This window comes from Typha latifolia, chromosome 1 (genome assembly GCF_019914945.1).
Source record: "Typha latifolia isolate L0001 chromosome 1, TyphaL0001v2, whole genome shotgun sequence".
Lineage (NCBI taxonomy): Eukaryota > Viridiplantae > Streptophyta > Magnoliopsida > Poales > Typhaceae > Typha > Typha latifolia.
In genome coordinates this window covers 8,793,307-8,813,137 of record NC_133086.1, presented here as the reverse complement: position 1 = coordinate 8,813,137, position 19,831 = coordinate 8,793,307, and the positions used below count along the sequence as shown (strand labels likewise).

The window sequence follows — 19,831 nt, the reverse complement described above, 5'->3', positions numbered from 1 at the left end:
TTTATGTTTATTGCAATTAGTTTTAAATTTAATAAAGAAATTTTTTATTTTATTTCTTTATTTATTTTGCCATCGTACTAGTAGAAAGTATTGATAAGACTTCGTGTATCTCAAGTATATTGAGATGCATGGCCGGTCATGATTCCTATTTCGGGTCGTGATAGGTGGGCCTTCTTTCGTGGATTATTTTACATCTCTCTTTTATATCTTTCCAATCTAATATGAAAAAAGTAATTGGAGACAAAAAAATAAGGAATTCATAGATGTCCTATCTTTTCTCTTACTGGGCACAATCTACATACTTCCTTATTTTTCCCAATATCAGCATGATTTCTCATCCCATGCCACATCAATTTGGTATCAAAGCATGTTCAGGTCCATCAAATTCAATCATTACGAAAATGTGAAAATAGTTATTAAATACAAAGATAAAGTTAGCCAATGAAAATCCATGTTGATGCATAATGATTGAGTTCTCTAATGAATAAAATTTCAATGACACACATGACAAGATGATCTTGGGACAATATTTGCACAGCGGAAGCAGATGATGTATATGATTTACATTCTAATTTTATTTTCGAAAATATTTACATAAAATTATGGTTTATTTCTAAATTATTTTATTTGGTCTAGAACTCCTAAAATCTAGAAGATTTGATTGTTAATTTGATATGAGCTAAGTTCTGATAGGATTTTATTGATTTTCCAGTTAAAGACTCGTACTTCGGTTATAGACTAGGGAGGATTCTGAATAGTTTAGATTATGATTTGATGTTATCTCCTCACCCTTTTCTAATAGGATCAAGGGAAATTCCGAAAATAAGAGAATTCATCAGGGAAAATTGAATAAAATGTTATTCTTTTGGAGTATTTCACATGTATATCCCTTCTCCCCTCCTCTCTTCTCTTTTGTGATGGATCCTATGCTCTTCTCTTGTCCCTCAACAATCTAAGTGGCTTCTCTTTCTCCCTCACAATTTAGGTGGGCTTTCTATTTCCCTCACAAGTGAAGTGGTTTGATATTTTTTCTAGCTTGGTGTGTTATCCTCCACCTCTCCTTATATCTTTCTATGCTAGGATGGAAAATATACTTCTAGGCCAAAAGAGGGATTCATAGATGCCCTATATTTTCTCTACTTAGGCATGGATCTATGTACCTCCTTATCTTTCATTAACGTTAGCATGTCTTGTCATCCCACACCACCAAAAGGGAAAGATAGTAGACTGGGACACAATAATATCTTTGAAAAACCTTAATTGACAGTATAAATTTTAAGGCATCTCAACAAATTAGATAGTATCATAAGACTATTTTATCATAAAATAATACTACCAATGCATAATTCATTAGTGAGCTTGAAAAGTGAGAAACAAAACTTAACCAATCTATGTAGATAAGCAATCTACACTAGTAAACTGTTAAGATATTATTGAAACTCATCACTGTTATAGGAGCAGAATAAGAGTAAAAGGAGAAAAGAAACCATTACACTAATCTACAAATCAGGTGACAAGAATTATAAGATTCTTTTTCTGTACACAGTGAGACATTTCTATATTATGGAAGTCAGATCCATGTCAAAAAAAAATTAATTTAAATTTAAATTAAATTTTTGAAAAAACAGACTAGCTTCTTTACCAAGAAAGTGGGCAAGGAGACCTAAAAATTTAGGTAACAAAACAGTAAACAAAAACCAACAGAATAGCTTTAAATACCTTTGTTGATGAAAATATGGAACTATTGGTCCAAATCAGATCATCTAAAGCATGCTCGGAACTTTCAAACAGTTGCTCTGCAACAAAATCTTCTTGCAACCCATATGTAGATGTTTTCTCCCTGAAAGGATTACAGTGTGGAATGGCTCAGCCTAGAAAGTGCTATTCAAATAACCAAGAAAGAAAACAAAGCAAATTCATGCTAGAAACGCATGCAATAAAATGTGGTGGAAAAGATCACATGTAAATAGATACTAGTATGACTAACCAGCCCTTGCACCATTGCACTAGTTCACAAAATATTGAAGACAAGTTACAGGCAAAAAAAGGCAACTAAGACATGCATATGAAAAGAATAAACACAGAAGAAAAGCCCCTTTAAATAAACCCAAATACGCCAATGAAGAGTAGACTTTTCTATATGACCATTTCTTTAGCATGCTGCTTATGTAAGCTCCTTAGTAAATCCATTAGCCTGCATAGTATAAAAACCTCACCAGCAAGATAGCCACTAAGATATAGATAAGCTGTTAGCTTGATTCCATTTTCACTTAAACTCTATCTTATCTTGCAGGTGTATGTCTTCATAAACATGTAAACGTAGAGAATTAATATGAGGTATTGCAATTCTAACAAAAGGAAGTACACACAATTTGACAATACAAATGCAATGACTTAACAATACTCTCGAATCTGAAACATGGAGAACATTAAGTAAAGAAATCAGGTCAAGGGATCTCCATCACTGCTATGATTAACCCTAGAATCATAAAGAGTTTAGTTTGTGATGTTGTTATTGCACACATAACCTATAAATTCTAAAGATCTGTGAACAACTACAGTTGACCACAAGAAATTCTATGTTATCATTGTTAACTCACTAACTCCACTAAAAGCTTAAATAGTTAGAGAAAGGTAATTTTATCCCCTTTTATCTCTTTTTATATTCTAACACTTCCTCTCACTTCACAGCTTGAGATACTTTTGATAGATCCAAGAAGTGGAGTCGACTTAAAATGGGTGGACATTGATTTATCAATTAACAAAGTAGATCTAGTGGGATTTGAACTTAGGACCTTATGTTCTAGTACCATATTAACTATTCTAAAAGCTTAAGTTGATTGAGCAGGGTGGGTTTGATTGTTTATACTCTTAATTATTAACTCATCAACTACTATAAATGCTTAAGTTATTCAATAACGATGGTGATAGGTTAACAGCCCTGTATATACAATATGGGATCCTTCTATGCAGCCCAACCTCATATAAGCTGTATATGGGGACCACATTCACACATGCGCGCCCACATAACAACTGCATATGTGTTGCCTATGCAGTTGCGCTCTCATATGCATATGTGAGCTAATATTGAGATACTTTTAGTTATAGCACTTGATAATTTATTAATTTGCTGATGCAAATTCTCATACTTTGAAATATTTAATAAGTAATCTTATGATCAGAAAATAGCATGCCTTCATGGGTAGGATATTAAGAAGACATCATATGCAACTTTTACCTATTTAGTAGTATTATGATAAAAATATTCAATACACTAGATAAGAAAATTACATACAAGTTATTTCTAATATTTTTATCATTATACCACTTAAGCAATATACGGTGGCTTAATTACCCATATACCACGGGTGCTTTTCACAACATTAATTAGCTTTTACACTCTTAAAACTCCCTCTCACTTTAGGGTTCGAGGCATTATAATAGGCCAAAGAAGTGGATTTTAGTTAGATGATTGGATAATTTATATTGTAAAATGACAAATAACTTAACAAGATTCAAACTCAAGACCTCATTCTACGGTACCATGTTAACTCATCAACTACTTAAAAAGATTAAGTTGCTAAAGAACAATTGTTTTTATTCTTTCCTAAAGGTTCGTTCCTATTGCCCGATATTCTAACAATCATAATATCAAAAAGTGTCTAAATTTCCACTTCAGACTTCAGAGCATCAATGTTCTAAAAATTTGCAGTTAAGTCTTAAAGTTCTCTATCAGTTTAAGAAACACCACAAAGTTCCACCTTTTGAAGCATTGGAGCTATTCAAAGAAATAAGCATATAGACTTTTAGTTCTAAAAATTATTAATTCCACCTTCAAAGGCATTGGAGCTATTGAAAGACTTAAGCATACAAACCCTTGGTTATAAAAATTCTTAAATGCAATCAAGCTACACTTTCTAAATAAGTGTTTTTCTTTTTCTTCTCATCCTTTGATACTTGATAGAGAACTTTAAGAAGCAGTGTAAAGCCACAAACCCAAGGAGGTGATCGCTAACTAGAGATTATTGAGAAAAAGTGTTGCAGAGATTCAATTGTACAACTTAGAGGTGATCATCCCAGGTGAAGCCAAGTTCAGGCCAAGCTTTTTAGGTCAGACCGGACTAGACCTTTGTTTACAGGGCCCACCCGTGACTCACCTGAGTCAAGCTAGGTTCAAGTCGGGCTAAAAACTCCAGCCCATTATGATCCACTAGCCCGTGAGATATCGGTCTCAAATCGGGCATAACCGGTCAAGTCTAGGTAGAATTGTTTTTCTCCTTTGGTCATACTTTGGCCCATGATTCCAATAGGCTAGGGCACTTGTGCCATGCCGACGGCATATCGACATGTGGCACAAGGGGTGCCGCATAGCATCACTCCTAGCAGCGCTTCACTGAAGACTCTTCGTAATCGTTGTTGTCATTTGCCGCTCGCCGTCGCCGTCGTGCTCGCCGATCACAACACAAATACCCTAGCCTTTGCTGGCTCGAGGAAGAAGACAATCCGAGTGGGTCCGGTCGTCGGGTCAATTTCAAATAAAAACTTAAGTTGCAGATCCAAATATGGATTTAAATACTAGTTGTTTATTACTATTTAAAGGATAAAATGAGAATGTACTTTTTTTTCCTCCAAAACTAGCCTTTTTTCGAAAAACCCAGCCTAACCTAGACTATAGACTTACTTAATATTTCTATTGTTCCACATGGACTTTGGGCTAACAGGCCCATGTGCAAGATAGTTGACTTAGGCTGTAGACGAGCTTGATGGAGCGAAATATGGACAGGCTAGTCGAGTCAAGCTTTCAGGCCGGGCCAAGTGGGCAAATGCTGGCCCGTATCGCCCGTCACTAATTCGGGCTAGGTCGAACAAAGTTGATATGCACCCAATCCAAGCCCGAGCCCAACTTAAGTCCGGCCTAACCCTAGCCCCATTTAGAAATAGGTAATATGGGTCAAGCAAAGCCCAACCTGTAGCCCGCTCATAGCCCAACCTGTGTTTTGAATAGGAAACTGTATTCATCTTTTGAGAAGTGATCTAATTGAAATATTTGATCCCTTAATTTAGCAAACTCATAGTAAGTTACTAAATTTCCTATAACTAGATATTAATATATAGTCTACTATTATTTTTGCCTCTCTTCAAATTAAAATAAAAGGACTTTAAAAGGGCCATGATTGAAACAATTATATGTGAAAGATGAATGAGAACCCATGTGTGTATATATTTTTATCTACATAGAGCGAAAAGAAACAATGATAGAAAATATCTCAAATCAATCACGTTGCATGGATGGTACAATCAAATTGTAAACAATAGTAAAAGGTTAAATATATTTTACCCTCGTGTACTTATGCCCAAAATCACTTAACCTCTTATACTTTAAAAAGTCTTAAACTAGTCTCTTTACTTATGACTAAACTGAGACTTTCAATTTTTCTGTCAAATTTAATGGAGCGCACCTAAATAACCAAAATACCCTATCGTGTTTATAAGGCAGAATAGATAGGTTTTTAAAGAAAAAAATACTTATATAAGAGGGAAAAGTTTTTTTGTCCATTAAAATTCAAAATGGAGGGACTTCAGCCCACATTCAATTTTAAAATTTTTTGGACGCACTCCGTTAATTGAGACAGAAAAACTAATTGGGCGCATGCCCCGTGACGACCGGCACCTGTCGTGCCAGTAGCCGTGCCGACTGGCACGCATGCCGTGCCGATCCGTGCTGGTCCGGCACAACCACGTGCCGTCCGGCACAGCCTCGTGCCGATCATGTGCCAAGGTAGAGATTTTATTTTTAAATTCTTTTATTTCCATCAATCTTTATCAAATCAATTTACTTATTTTCTTAACAAACATGATATGACATGTAGAACCCTTTTTTTAACTTTTTTTATTTCCATCAATTAACTTGTCATTTGTCATTTTTAAAATGACAACTTATTTGTCATTTTTTAAAATTGGAATGACAATTCATTTACTATACCTCAACAACCACAAAGCCGACTTTATCAGATACAGAAGAAAGGAAAAGGACCATCTCAAGCTCAATATGATTATAGTCAGATGAGGGAAGGACTTGAGTCTATAAGTAGCAGGACATCAGGAGAGGTGCGCCCACAGGATGATATGAATTCATCATCATTACCAGTATATCAACCACACCCACTAGAGCCACAACACCCTTATTATACTCCATATCTATAATCTGCATATGCTTATGGTGTGCCTGCGCCTGTGTCGGTCGTTCCCGTATATATTTAATATACATATCATATCATCGAAAAATTATAGAATTCTTATTTCTATGAAGACTATGTGAGACGTTATAACGAGCAATATTATCAGTGGATAAGTTTTAAAGAATATCGATAGTATTTAATGCAGCATTCCCGTGTTATTCTTCTGCTAGCAAATAAAGTCTTTGATTCTTCTCGTCATTCTACGTTCAACTAGATATTAGTTTTAATTATTGAACTATTATTAATTATGTATTGAATATTATTATGTGTTCAATTATATTATGGAGTATTCAATCATATTATGGAGTATTTAATCATTAATATTAATTTTAATGAATGTATTCAATCATATTATCTGTTGAATAATATTTATATTCAACTGTTGTTTTATCTTTAATAAAATAGGTTATTTATAAAAATAATCTAAAGATAAAACATTGTAATGTAGATTTTAAATTTTAATACATATATTTAGACAAAAAAAATTAAAGATTGACATACCAAAGACCCAAAAACATCTCTAAATATCCTAAAAAATTTATTAAAAACATTATAGGAGGCGTGCCACTGGCACGGCCATCACTAGTCGTAAGTATAAAGACGGTTTGAGATATTCTGAAGTACAAGAGAGTAAAGTGATTTTGGGCATAAGTACAGAAGAATAAAATGCATTTAATCCTAACCAAAACGACAAAGAGCATAGCAAACCAAGAAAGATCATTGGGTAGGTGAGAGTAGCCCAGGTCGACCTGGCCTATTATAATTGCCTCAAGCCCAATGTCTCAGGCTAATGGCTGTTATCGGGTTGGAATATTTCAGCCCAACTGCAGTAACTTGCGAGTGGGTTAGCAAACAGAGGCCCTAACCCCAATCTGGCCCAGAAAACTCAGCACAACTTACACAATGATCACCTCATGGATTGGGTCAAACACAAATCAAACTCAGGCCAGGCTTAGCCTAATTTATTTCGGGCGGGTTCGGTTTAGGCCATTTGATCATCTCTAACACAATTGTTACAACAAAAGGCATGCAAAACTAAAGCAATCAATCAATCTAGTTCAAAATTTCTATTAAGGATGTCATACTTGTGCTCAATAGAAAATTCAAGTTAAAGTTAGAAAAAGAACGCGACTAACATACCCAATATTGTCAAGAGCACCTATAGTATGCAATATAGCAATAAAATATGCTAAAAATTTAAGATTTCCTAGAAGATATATATCTCATATTAAAATTACGTTAATAATAAACCAATACATGTGTGATTATACAAAATGGTTTATAGTGGACCATCAACTAATACATGTGTAATTATACTAAAAGGTTTAAAGTGGACCATCTTATATTTACACAAATGAAGTGGCTAGCACAACCAAACATCATGTTTGAATATATATATTTACAAATTACACTAAAGCCTCAAAAAAAAAAGAAATTTGGGCATAATTAGGATGTAAGATTTTCAAATATCTTTCTTTTGTTCTATAAAATGCTCATACAGATAGGACCTTGCCCACAAACCCCTTAAGGTGTCTGACTCACCTATGAGGCTTCCAAATACGAACTAAGAAGAATGACCAGCCTATGTCGGCCACCAAATAATGACTAGTCAGCATGTTCACCGTTGTGGATATGCAGCGGCGGACCTGACCGCTTTCCAAAACCTTGAATATACTTAATGATTCACCCTTTTATTCAAATATTATTTTGGGTTAAAACATGGTCTTCATGCACCATGATAACACTAAGTCATGGTTACAGATAATGAAAGCTTTGTTGGGAAGATGGAAAAGTCATAATCTAAGTGAATTAGGGTTTGATACAAACCTTGAAACCTAACTCAACCCAAGAAATTAAGCTATTATGTGAGGGGCTAAGAGTCTATATAAACCCTTTCACTTTCTCCGCTCTTTCTTATGTATAAACTCTAATACGCACTCAACAATCTCTTCCTTTACATGTGAGCCCAACATCAGCTACTCCCTCTTGGGTCCAATCTAGCACTCACAATTTAGCAGCTCTTCATGAGTCACTGCAAACCCGCTCGTCTAAGCTCATGTATCAATTTAGTACACTCTTGCTCCATCAAGTGTAAGCGAGCTTGCACATCAATCTTGTGTGTCGGAGCCCAATCTCAAGTCCTAGCTTCACTAGCCATACCACACTATGACTACCAAATTATTATGACTCAACCTGAATAACTCACATATACAACAATGCCACCAAATTGCTTGAAAATAGTCTACGATTGTGAACTATCGACTCTGATAGAAATTGTTAGAGAGAAGTCCCAACCATATTGCAACAGGATTTAACACAAACTTTCAAACCTAAGTCCACCCAAAAGTTTTAGCTATTAGATAACAGCCCAAGAATCTATAAACTCTTTAATTTTTTCCTCTCTTTCTGATGTAGGATTTAAATTCTTATATGTGATACTCAAAAGGCTTAAGGACAAACCATATAACAGATCTAGCAGATTGCATAATTTGGATAGAGTTTAAAACCATCAACATATAGAACCATAAGACCATTAAAAGACCATCAAGAGTCCTTGTTCCAATTTCTAGGAACACAACAGCCACGCCTTTTCCAAACTATATGTGGTTGGCAATATAATCCTTTCGTCTATATATCTTTATTCTTTATTTATTGCAAGGGTTTGTCTCGGATTCCTACTATATAAGTCTTGGCTTCCCTTTCAACAGCCATCACCTTTTGTACTAGCTGACTATGTACTCTTCTTGTTCTTTCCTTTCTGGTGCTACCCTTTTCTTTCCGGATGGGGTTGGGGTGTATAATAACCTAGTCTTATCAACTTATCCTCTACGGGTGCTATCAAGGATCTTCTTGCCATTGGCACAAGGAGTGTTGCCAACAGCAGATGCCGACACACTGTGTCAACAATAAAGAAGAAAAAGTGGGGAAAAGAGGGATCTACCGTCTCATTAGATCGTCATCAGCGAGCCTTCGTCGTGCCCTAGCCGCTCAGTACACCACCCACCTATTTTTTGCATGAGCATCCGTGTCATAGCCAATACATAGGAGAGTAGGAACCATGAAATGAAAAGGATTGCTAACATATCCAACTTATACTAAATGGATATCTACTCATTCTAAGTTAGATACGATAAGTGAATTTGGGTCGAATCCCCTTTGTCATTCTTCTACCACAAGTCGTACCTACCTCCTGTGTGGCCACAATACCTCTCTACAGCCTCTTTGCCACCATGTATCACCTCCTCTGCTCTTGCTCTACCTTGAATCACCTCTAAAAAGTGATCCCCGACGGCAGATCTCCACTAGGAGGTGAAAGATGGCATGTTGTCAGCTACTCATTGCCACATGCCGGCACATCAATCCATGGGTGTTATCTTACAGATTGAATACAATCATTTCAATTTCTATCTTTTCAAGTGGTACCACTGGTCTGTCCACGTCAACATCCTAATTTTGCTTCATCTTCTAAGAAATCTTATAAATTGCAAAGCATTTGATATTACAAGGGAAAAGAAAGCAATTAAATAACCGATGGAAAAAAGAAGCTCTTTAGTTACAATAGTGGCCAGATAAATAATTAGCTTTCCAGTCATAAATGCTAGCTATTTATATCAACAATTCAACCAATCAAGTTCCAAACAGTCACTTCTAAATGATATTATAAAAAACTTTTAATGTTAGACAGCCTTTGAAGCAGACCCTCTGAGGTAACTGAACAAATTACTGGTTACCAAATGACAGAGAAAGTGAAGGAAATATAATATAAAAGTGTCGTGACATCAACTTCCAATTAGATTACTTGTTTTATATGAACAACCATAATATTAGCCTAATGTGCAAGAGATGTCCGCACCATTTTGTTTGGCCACTGGATCGGTTAATAGACTGGAAAGCGAGAATTTCCGAGGACTAAGGGTAACTAAGCGTAGTATAAGACAGATTGCTTTAATATGATAAATTTATCTGGAAGGGAAAAGCACCATAGTCAATTCGGGCTAGGCTAGGATAGGTTAGTGGGCTGCTTAAAGTATTTGAGAGTTCTCTAGAAAACTCTAGATTTTTTTTCTCAACCTTTGGACTTCCTAAAAATCCTTTAAGACTTCCCAAAATAGCTCCTCACAACCTCCCAAAAAAAGACCTTTCCTCTCCCAACCTAATTCCTTTAACTTCTCAAAAGCTCATCTTCTTCACATAAACCCTCCTCTACTCTTCATTCTACTCTACTCTCTCTCACAGTCCTTGAGGGTTCTACCCTTTACGTCATCTTTACAAAACCCCACATAGACTTTGTGGGCTTCTTTTTAATCTACCTTATTTCTCTTCTTTATTTCTATGTAATTGTTGCTGTTTCGAGGGATTTCTAGCAATATAGTGAGGGCTATTGGTACTCGGAATTAAAGACAAAGGCAAGGTTTAAGGCTACAGACTATTCTTCACTTTGTTTAGCCCGCTTTTGATTAACCTAAGTCTAGTAATCGACCTACTATTCTCTCTGGCCATATCTTCTGCTATAAATTTCAGACTTGTTGTCATGTTAAGTTTAAGATGAACTGAATTTAATCTTGCTTATATCTTAATAGAAAGTCTTATGCTCATTTACTGCTTTTGTTATCTATATTACTGAATTTATTTAGCCTACATTTGTTCAAAATTTTTGAGTCACATTAGAAAGTCATCATTCTACGGTGGAAAAGAAAAACTCAGTGCAGTACCACCAGAAACTCAAAAGATGAGATAGACCATTTTACTTACATGTTACAGTCAGAATGGGATAGATCATAAAGCATTTGTCCGTCCTCTTTAAGTATCCAAAGCTTGCTGGAACTGATTTTCAAGTCGACAAGTCTTCCCTGATATGAAGTGCATAACAACATCCAAAATCAAAGTACAGCTTATCTTACATACAATAAGCAAGAAATGATCAAAATAGCCATTGTTACAGCGAAAAAAAAAAAAAGATTGAGCTGGCAATTAATATATCCAGCAAAAGGACCACCATTCTTCACAATGGTATCTACAATGTCAACAGACTTATCGGGCACTTGAGCTAAACTAATGGATACCCTGGTTGGATTTTTTTTCAAACCTACGAATCAAACACAACTAAATAACCTTTAACCTTCATGTGTCATATAACAAAAGAAAAAGTTGATACCCCATTATCAGTTGGAACATCTTGAAATCAAAAAGTGGTCACAAGTATTATATTTCAATAGCAATGGAGCAGCTGGACATAGTAAACATCAACCAGAGACTCAAAAGATCTCCAAATCCATAATATACTATTAGAATAGTTACAACAGCTTTTCGATCAAATTTTAGTTGTATAAACAGGCTTTGGCTCCACCTTCCAAACTGCCAGTACTGTGGCCACCTAAATCCTACCAAGATTGTAGTGAGCATGCTCATATAATGAGATGCAACACCAGTAAACTAAGACTGTTAAGTAATAACTAACTTTAGAATATGAAGCCTGATATGAAAATCTTCAATTTATCAAGGTAAATTGCGACAATATTTCAAAATATGGAACCTGAAATTTTGCATAAATCATGTCAACAATTATTTTTCCCCTACATCAATTTTCAGCTAATTGTTAAAAAGGTTGTGCCACCAATCTTGTTGATTAGTTCAGGAAGAACACCAAAAGGTTATAGGAGCAGAACCAGAAGCATTACCTGTAACATTAACAACCATGGCATTTCTTTTTGCGACTGAACAATACTACCACCAGACATGAAAAGCAAAAGAGATATAAGAGCAGATTAAAGCATAGGAGACCACCTCACTGGCTTCATATTAAGCTTGGTCAAATTGATAGATGTATTATGATTTGTAGATCAACTTCAGTGACATTTTACCCCACTAATGCATGGCTATACCAACTTATATTACCCAAGATTTCACCAAAGTTTATCCAAACATATCACATGATACAGCATTATCAATATGCCAACAAAGCTAACAAAAAAAGTAAAAGATATGTTTTACCTCCTCCAAACGGATATAATGCATTGAGGAATCCGGAGAGAAAACATTCCTATCACCAGCACTGAAATGAAAGTGACACACAGCAACAGTATAAATATCTGGTACCTTCACAATTAGACAATTGGTCAGTTACTTAAGACAGATTTTTCAAACAAAAGGACTCTTTAAAACAAAACAAAAAAATAGCAAAATTAAAGAATCAGAACCAGAAATACATAAAATTTCTAGCTTGGGCAAAAAAAAAATCCTAACAAACAACATAAATAAGTAATGTTAATAGAGTAATGTGCTTTGGGCATCTAACGGCAGCCCATTGTCTCAGGCGTATTGGCATAACTTAGTTATTTCTCCTCTGCAGTAGAAAGCTATCTCGTAAGTCCTAAGTCAATGCAGAAAAACAATTGTTGATGTAGGTTCCTACAATGTTTTAAGGGTGGGAATAATCAAGTCTAATTAAACAAAAACGGGCCATATTTGTGTTTGTTCTTTCAATATATTACAGCCCAGATTAGGTCAACCAATTTTAACTTGTGTAAATATTTCAACTCTAACCCATTTAATTTATGCAACTTGGTAAACCTGTATATCCCACTTAACTCATTTACCACATAAGACATTTAACTCTTGAACCAATTTGACATGTAGATGAACAATATGGTAGAAGGTTACATAAGTGATCCGTTGAACTCCTTTAACAAACAAGTCATGTACATGTTTAATATTTCGTTTAATAAATGAGTCATTTTCATGTTTAATAATTGTTTACTAAACAAGTTGAATTCATGTTGGCTCAAAGTTGAGTTGTTTGCCACTCCAAGTTTTAAAGCAGCAATACAGAAAATGTCCTATTATTGCAATAAAATCTTATCCTTGATTGAAACAATTGAACAAGAGGACTATCAAACAAAGTTCCAAATATTGTGATGTGGACCAATCACTCGAAAAAACAATAAGTACTAACTGTATCAGCCATTCCGACCACTAGTATTGGGTTTTGGCATCGGACTATTATTTTATTACATAAAATTATAATCAAAATTTAAAATGCAAAAAAAATTAAATTGATCAAACAAAAGAAAAAAAAATATATATATATATAGGTAGCTAGTCTAAAGAAATTACTCTCTAACTTTATCTCTCTTCCACACACAAATTCTCTCTCCCAGTCCCACTCACTCCCCACCATCCCTCACTCTCTTCCACTCACCTTCTTCCCCTTCTCCAATCACTCCCAATCAAATGAGCTCCCACTCAGTCCCTCCCTCACACTCAATTCTCATGATCCTAAGGATTGGTTGATCCAAGTCCAATCGGCCGATCCCAATCCAAGTTTGATACTAGTCAGTTTATTAGTATCGGGTGAGTATTGATTGTACCGGTTGATACCATGGATCCCAAAATCGGCAAATCCCGAGTCGGATCGGCTGATCTGGATCAAGATCAGCCATAATTGATCTCGATCAAATCGGTTTTAGCTAGTATCGCCGAACAGTTTCGACCGTATCGACCATTCCGTCTTGGCCGTATTGGCTAAAAACAACAATATCAACTAAAATTAATTTTTTTTAAGATTCAAGTCAAATCTAAAATGTATCTAACTTAGGAGACATTAATAATTGATCTCATCAACTGCTTTCTTTTTAAATTTTCAATTTTTACACTCTATCTCTCACACACACACCCTTCACTCACTCTCACACTTCACTGAGTTCATTTGGCGGACGTTCCAACGAGCCTTTTTCGCTAATCCACACTTAGTAAACTCAAATGAGTTTTTTTTTTCCTTTTTTCTCACTCACTTTTTAACTCATCTTTTCTTATTACTATAGAACAACAGTGAAAAAATATCTCTCTTCATGTTGCTCTGCAATAATAATTTACAAGTATAAAAATTTGTCTAATTCAAGTCAAAATTTATTATAGTTTTGAGTGAGTTTTTTCTTTAGTTTTTAAAGTTCATATGTGACTAATTTTTATTCCTTATTTTTCTGTTATTTTTTATAAATTTTTAGAAATGTTTATGTATTTTAAATAATATTTAAAAATTTACGTAATTAAAAATAGTTTGATCCGATATGACCGAAATAACCAATACGTATCATTTTTTCTAACGGCCGATCCCAATCTAACACCGAGTTTCGGAACCTTGGTTGATATCGATCTGAATCGGCTAATCCAAGTCAGGATCGACCAATCCGGGTCAAATAAGGCAAATCCATAACAAATTGATATCCATGTCATCCTCTCTCTCTCTCTCAACCAAAGTCACTGATTCTCTAATGCAATCTAGCTCCGGGGAGGTCCTTCGAACTCCAGCGATGCAAATCTAACCCCAGTGACCTTGGGTTTGTAGTTTTTTATTTTTCTCTTTTCTTCTTCTTCTTCACGATAGTTTTTTCTCCCCTCTATTCTTCTTCACTAAAGAAGCAAAAAAATGTGGTCTTTTCCTTCTTTTTCTTTCAGTTCTTCCATTCTCTTTATCTTTTTCTTCTTCATTACACAACCAACTGAATTTTTCTTTTCTTTCTTTTTGATTCTTCCACTACTCTCCCTCTCTCTCTCTTCTTCATTGCAAAAACAAAAAGTTTTCTCTTTTTGTACTCTCTCTCTCTTTTCTTCATCATTGCAGAAGAAGCAAAACAGTAATTTTTAATTTTTTCCTTACGGTTCTTCCACTCTTTTTTAGTGAGTATTTTTTTTAAAAAAATAGTTTAGTTTTTAGGTCTTCATATGCCAATAATAATTTTTTATTTCACTACCAACTTTTTAATGTTTTTAGAAATTTTTCTAGATTCTTTAATATTAAGAATTTATGGAATGACAAAATAGTCTAATCCGATACGAGCAACAAATACATATTATTTTCCGAGGCAGCAAATCTCAATCCCAAGTTTCGAAACCTTGTCTATTCTCTTCTCTTGCTCTTACTCTATACATTTCTCTCTTTCGCTCACTCTCAACCTCATGGTCTCTCTTCTGTTCTCTGTTGTTGCGAGAGGATGAGTGAAAAGGGAGAGAGAGAGGAGAAATGGAAAAAAAAAAACCAAAAAAAATAGGGAGGGTGTCGGAGGAGCTCGTCGAACTTCTATTTTGACGGATAGGCGTCGAAGGACTTCGCCGAAAGAGGAGTTTGCCAAGATATGAGGTGCATCCCGTACTCTCTTATTGCGTTGTTTCAATTGATCCGGATGAATGGGCCTGATACGAATCAAGTCCACCCGAAATTAATTGGTTGGTTTTAGGGTAGAATTAGGATTGGCCAAAACCGGGCATCATGCTGTCAATCAATGATTATCATGCAAGTCAGCATTTCGGCATTTCCAGTGCCATCCCACACGTACTATGCCAACACACCGGTTTATCTCAATAACAGACCCCTAAATCATACATCAATGGTCTAGAGTATCTTTTAGGATAATTTAACATATTCATAAAATAATTATTTTAGCCAACAAAAATATCTGGTTTAGGCTCAGCTAATTTACATTTGAGCTTGAGCCAAGCCTATTTCTAGCTCAGGCCTTAAATGAACTCATTCAAGTCTTAAACAAGTCGAGCTCAATTTGGGCCTTAAATGAGCCGAGACTATTACGAAGATATATAATCTATAGATCAAAGATCTAATAGTTGTGAATTATACATAATATATATATATTAATAAATAATAATTTGGCGCTTCTCGAGTTTGAAATTTGGCTCAAACTAGGATCATTTATATTGGAACCAAGCCTGAGACGAGCTCAAACCACTCATTTATTTTGAGCGCATTATGCGGCACCTAAAATAAAACAAACTCAAAATGTAAGAAAAAAGGATGCTCAAGTTACAAAGTTATCAAAAATCAGGTCTTACGTGTCACGCCCTGATCCGGGAACATGATGGCCGTGAATCTCTAGGATAAAACCCGGAGAAAACACGAAAGCCCAAATAGTAATCAAATCCTAAAATAGATTGACACAGCAAAAATGGTACTCAGTCTTCAGAGTTCTCACTAAGCGACTTCTTAAATTCCTGCAAAATAATAAGTCCTCATGAGCTAGACGCCCAGCAAGTAACCCACTCTACTAATAATATGTCTAATGACAAAGATCAACATGTGATACATATAGTAGGAGAATCATAATAATAATATATAAGCCATCTTGAAAATATATAATTTTCTTGTCTCTTATATTGAATTTCAAAATCCATATATACTAAATTAGAATAATAAATTATTCATATTAACTCATTTTGAATAGTTCAATATAAAACGAATCAATCTCTGCTAAAAGTGTATTTTCATGGAAATCAAATCATAAATCATTCATATTAACACAATCCGAATAAATCAGCATAGAACGAATCTCCACTAAAGTGTATTATCATGGAAATCGAATTATAAATTATTTATAATATCTCAATTTAAATAAATTAATATAAAACAAATCAATCTCTGCTGAAAATGTATTATCATGGAAATCGAATCATAAACTATTCATAATATCTCAATTTGAATAAATCAATATAAAAGCAGTCAATCTCTGCCAAAAGTGTACCATCATGAAAACCCGCCAAAACTGATAAAATATCATATTGTCTCATTAATGGGTACTCTAACCCGTGGCCACATCGCACTACCTAGTCACCATCGGGATGGCGCCCGAGACTTTTCTAGATAGTCAATCCGTCTTGGGTCACAGTAGGTACTCTGCAGTGTCCTACTGGCTTTTCCACTAGCCATTGAGTAAAATTAGAGTCACCGGGACAAAAATCCAAGAATCTTTTCTCTAATCCCGCCAGAGTCACTTGGTAGCACGTCGCAACGTTACATTTCAAGAATCTTTTCCCTGGACTTATCTTCTTGAAAACAAATTGGGTTCCAGATCTCACTTTTATCGGTATTCAACTATACTGATTCATTCTGAATCTCAAGTATCATATTCCTCAATTACCAAAATTCTCAATTCTTCAAATACAATATATACACGAATAATTCGTAAATTCAAATACTACTATTTCCTCTAATATATATATAATATAAATCATTCTTCATAAGTCAAAAAAACACAAATAAATAATAATCTAATATTTAATCTTGTAAAATTTCACGTCTCAAAAATAATATTTTATTTTTGATCATATTCTAAAAATAAAGATCTCTTATATTTTATTTATAGAAAATAAAATATATTAGCATAAAGATCTCCTCTATTATTTTCTGAAAATAAAATATAATAATAATAAAAAATTTAAATCCGAAATTCCTTTAAATTGAAGTAATTCTAATCTATATCTTATTTTCTAGAAATAAAATAATATTAATTATTTTCAGGAATTCGAAATCCATATTAATTGAAATATTCCTAATTTATATCTTAATTATTTTCAGGAATTCGAAATGCACCCCTCCTAATGCATCGCCGATCACTTCATGCCCTAGCCCCCGAGAGAGAAGAGAGAGAAAGATGATCCGGATCTGAACCCGCAACTTAAGTTTTTAACCCTCTCTCTCTCTCTCTCTCTCTCTCTCTCTCTCTCTCTCTCTCGGGGGCTAGGGCACGAAGCGATCGGCAGGCGGGGGGCGGCGATCGGCAAGTGATGGCGACGACGACTACAATGGCAAAGGTAAATATCCCATACCTCTTTCTCTCATTCTATTACGGCACGTGCCGTGCCGGCCGATGGTCGGCACGGTCCGTGCCTCTAGCACGGCCATCATTGATATTGTGTACTTTCTAACCAATATTTAGGCTCATTTTGAGCTTATTTAAGGTATTTTCAGGAATAAGTAGAAATATAGAATTTTGTGGCTCAACCTACACAAATTAGCAAGCTTAATTTGTATAAGGAGCTTCATCTACTCCGTATTAGAAAACAAGATGGAATCACTTATAAGTTATGATATTCTTTCAAGAAATATATGAAGAAGTTGAAGTAATCATTGATTCAAGCAAAACAAAGTAACTATAATAATTACGGCTTTCGTTCTTTTTTCCTTCTTCTCTTCTTCTCCTTCTTTCTTCTTGTTTTCCCTTTTTTCGGTTCTTAATTTTGATCCTTGACTCTTGATTCTTGATCTTGCTTTAGATATCCTAAATCCTAACGACCCTACCTAAAAGCCCTCACTCAAATCCCTCACCTTTAATAATTTTTCTACTTCATCGGGAAACACTACAATGCTAATAAAGATATAAAATCAATTTCCCAAATCTATAAAAAAAATCATGAAAATCATGATGACTTTTGCTAGTCATCATATCATATCTTGTTGTCCTATGTCAAACTCTTATCAAAACCATATAGCCTTCTATTGGTTGGTAGTGTAAAGGGTCCTAGATCACCATCCTTAAGAAGATATTAAATGATAAATTCTTGAAACATGAAAATAACATAAAGAAAAAAATAATGTGTCATAAGCTGGTGGACTTAGATATGAGATGTCCATGTCTAACATACCAAAGTATCTTGATGTAAAACTGCCAAAGAAATCAGTTGTTTGTCATCATTATCCTCACCAACCCATAACTTGGAGGGATTCGTTCCTAAAAAAGAATAAAAAAAGAAGTAATGTCAGTTGACAAAGCAATCAAATGGGACTGAACACATGCTAAGTATCAAAATCCTTCCAATATCTGGAATCACAGAACCCAGTGAACAGCACTTGCTCAGAAGTACTACTCGAAATAAAATATCAATCAGGAATATGTCACAATAAGTTTTCACTTCTCTGATATAGAGTATATTCATTTCCAGTGGAAGATATAGGTATTATTTCACTTTTTCAGGATGATATAGGAATGGTGAATGATTTCACCATTTCTAGCAAGTGGAATGAAGTCAAACCAAATAACAAGCACTTGTCCATTCGCATGGCAAACTAGTACCTCAATAATGAACATTCGGCAACTATTCAATCTGTTGAAGGTAAAGAAATTCCTGTTATATCAGATTAATTGCTGTACATACTGCTAGTAATCCAAGAAATACAAACTTAGAAATCATAAGATTAGTGTGATTCTTTAAAAAAAGGAAAAATGTTATAATAGGAATTATCTTCCAATATTAAAGAGGATCTATATGCTCTCTAGTTTATGACACCAAAAGAAGTGTTCAAAATCAAAGTTTCCAGTACTGGGATCGAGATCAGCGCCTGAAAAAAAAAAAACAATACGTATCGGCCTTTATGGTATCGAACTATTTTTCAATTACATAAAATTCTAAAATTATTTTTAAATGCAGTAAAAATTATGAAGCAAACGGATATTGTTTCAAACACTATAAACTTCCATTAAGTTAGCCATTTTGAACTATAGCATTATCATGAAATATAAGTAGTGAACAAGTTTTTGTTCGACTGTACAGTAGTGGTAACCATTGACAGAATGACCTAAACAAAACATCAGAGCACAACATGAGTCACATAAATACAAAATACTTATAAAAGTGAAAACAATATAGCATAAAATTGTTTGTCAAGCTTGTAAGAACTCATTCCGAAAGATGGTATAAATTTTAAAGCATTAACGGATCCTGTATTACTACAATATATTGCAAGTGGATACTCTTTGCCGGTAAAATAATAAGAAACCAATAAAATGGGCACTGACAAATGTTTTAAA

General features: G+C 34.6%; 1 protein-coding gene across 2 annotated transcripts in view; it reads right to left on the bottom strand.

Annotated features, from left to right (window-relative positions):
* LOC140795718 (nuclear pore complex protein NUP160) overlaps positions 1-19,831 on the bottom strand; it is a 49,937-nt gene that overhangs the window by 24,929 nt on the left and 5,177 nt on the right. For both annotated transcript variants that reach the window (XM_073148450.1, XM_073148459.1), the window contains exons 6-9: positions 18,669-18,754; positions 12,231-12,335; positions 10,992-11,089; positions 1,720-1,840 (exon numbers count right to left, since the gene is read on the bottom strand). In XM_073148450.1, the coding sequence (XP_073004551.1) occupies positions 1,720-1,840; positions 10,992-11,089; positions 12,231-12,335; positions 18,669-18,754 (410 nt within the window). The remainder of the gene's footprint in view (positions 1-1,719; positions 1,841-10,991; positions 11,090-12,230; positions 12,336-18,668; positions 18,755-19,831) is intronic.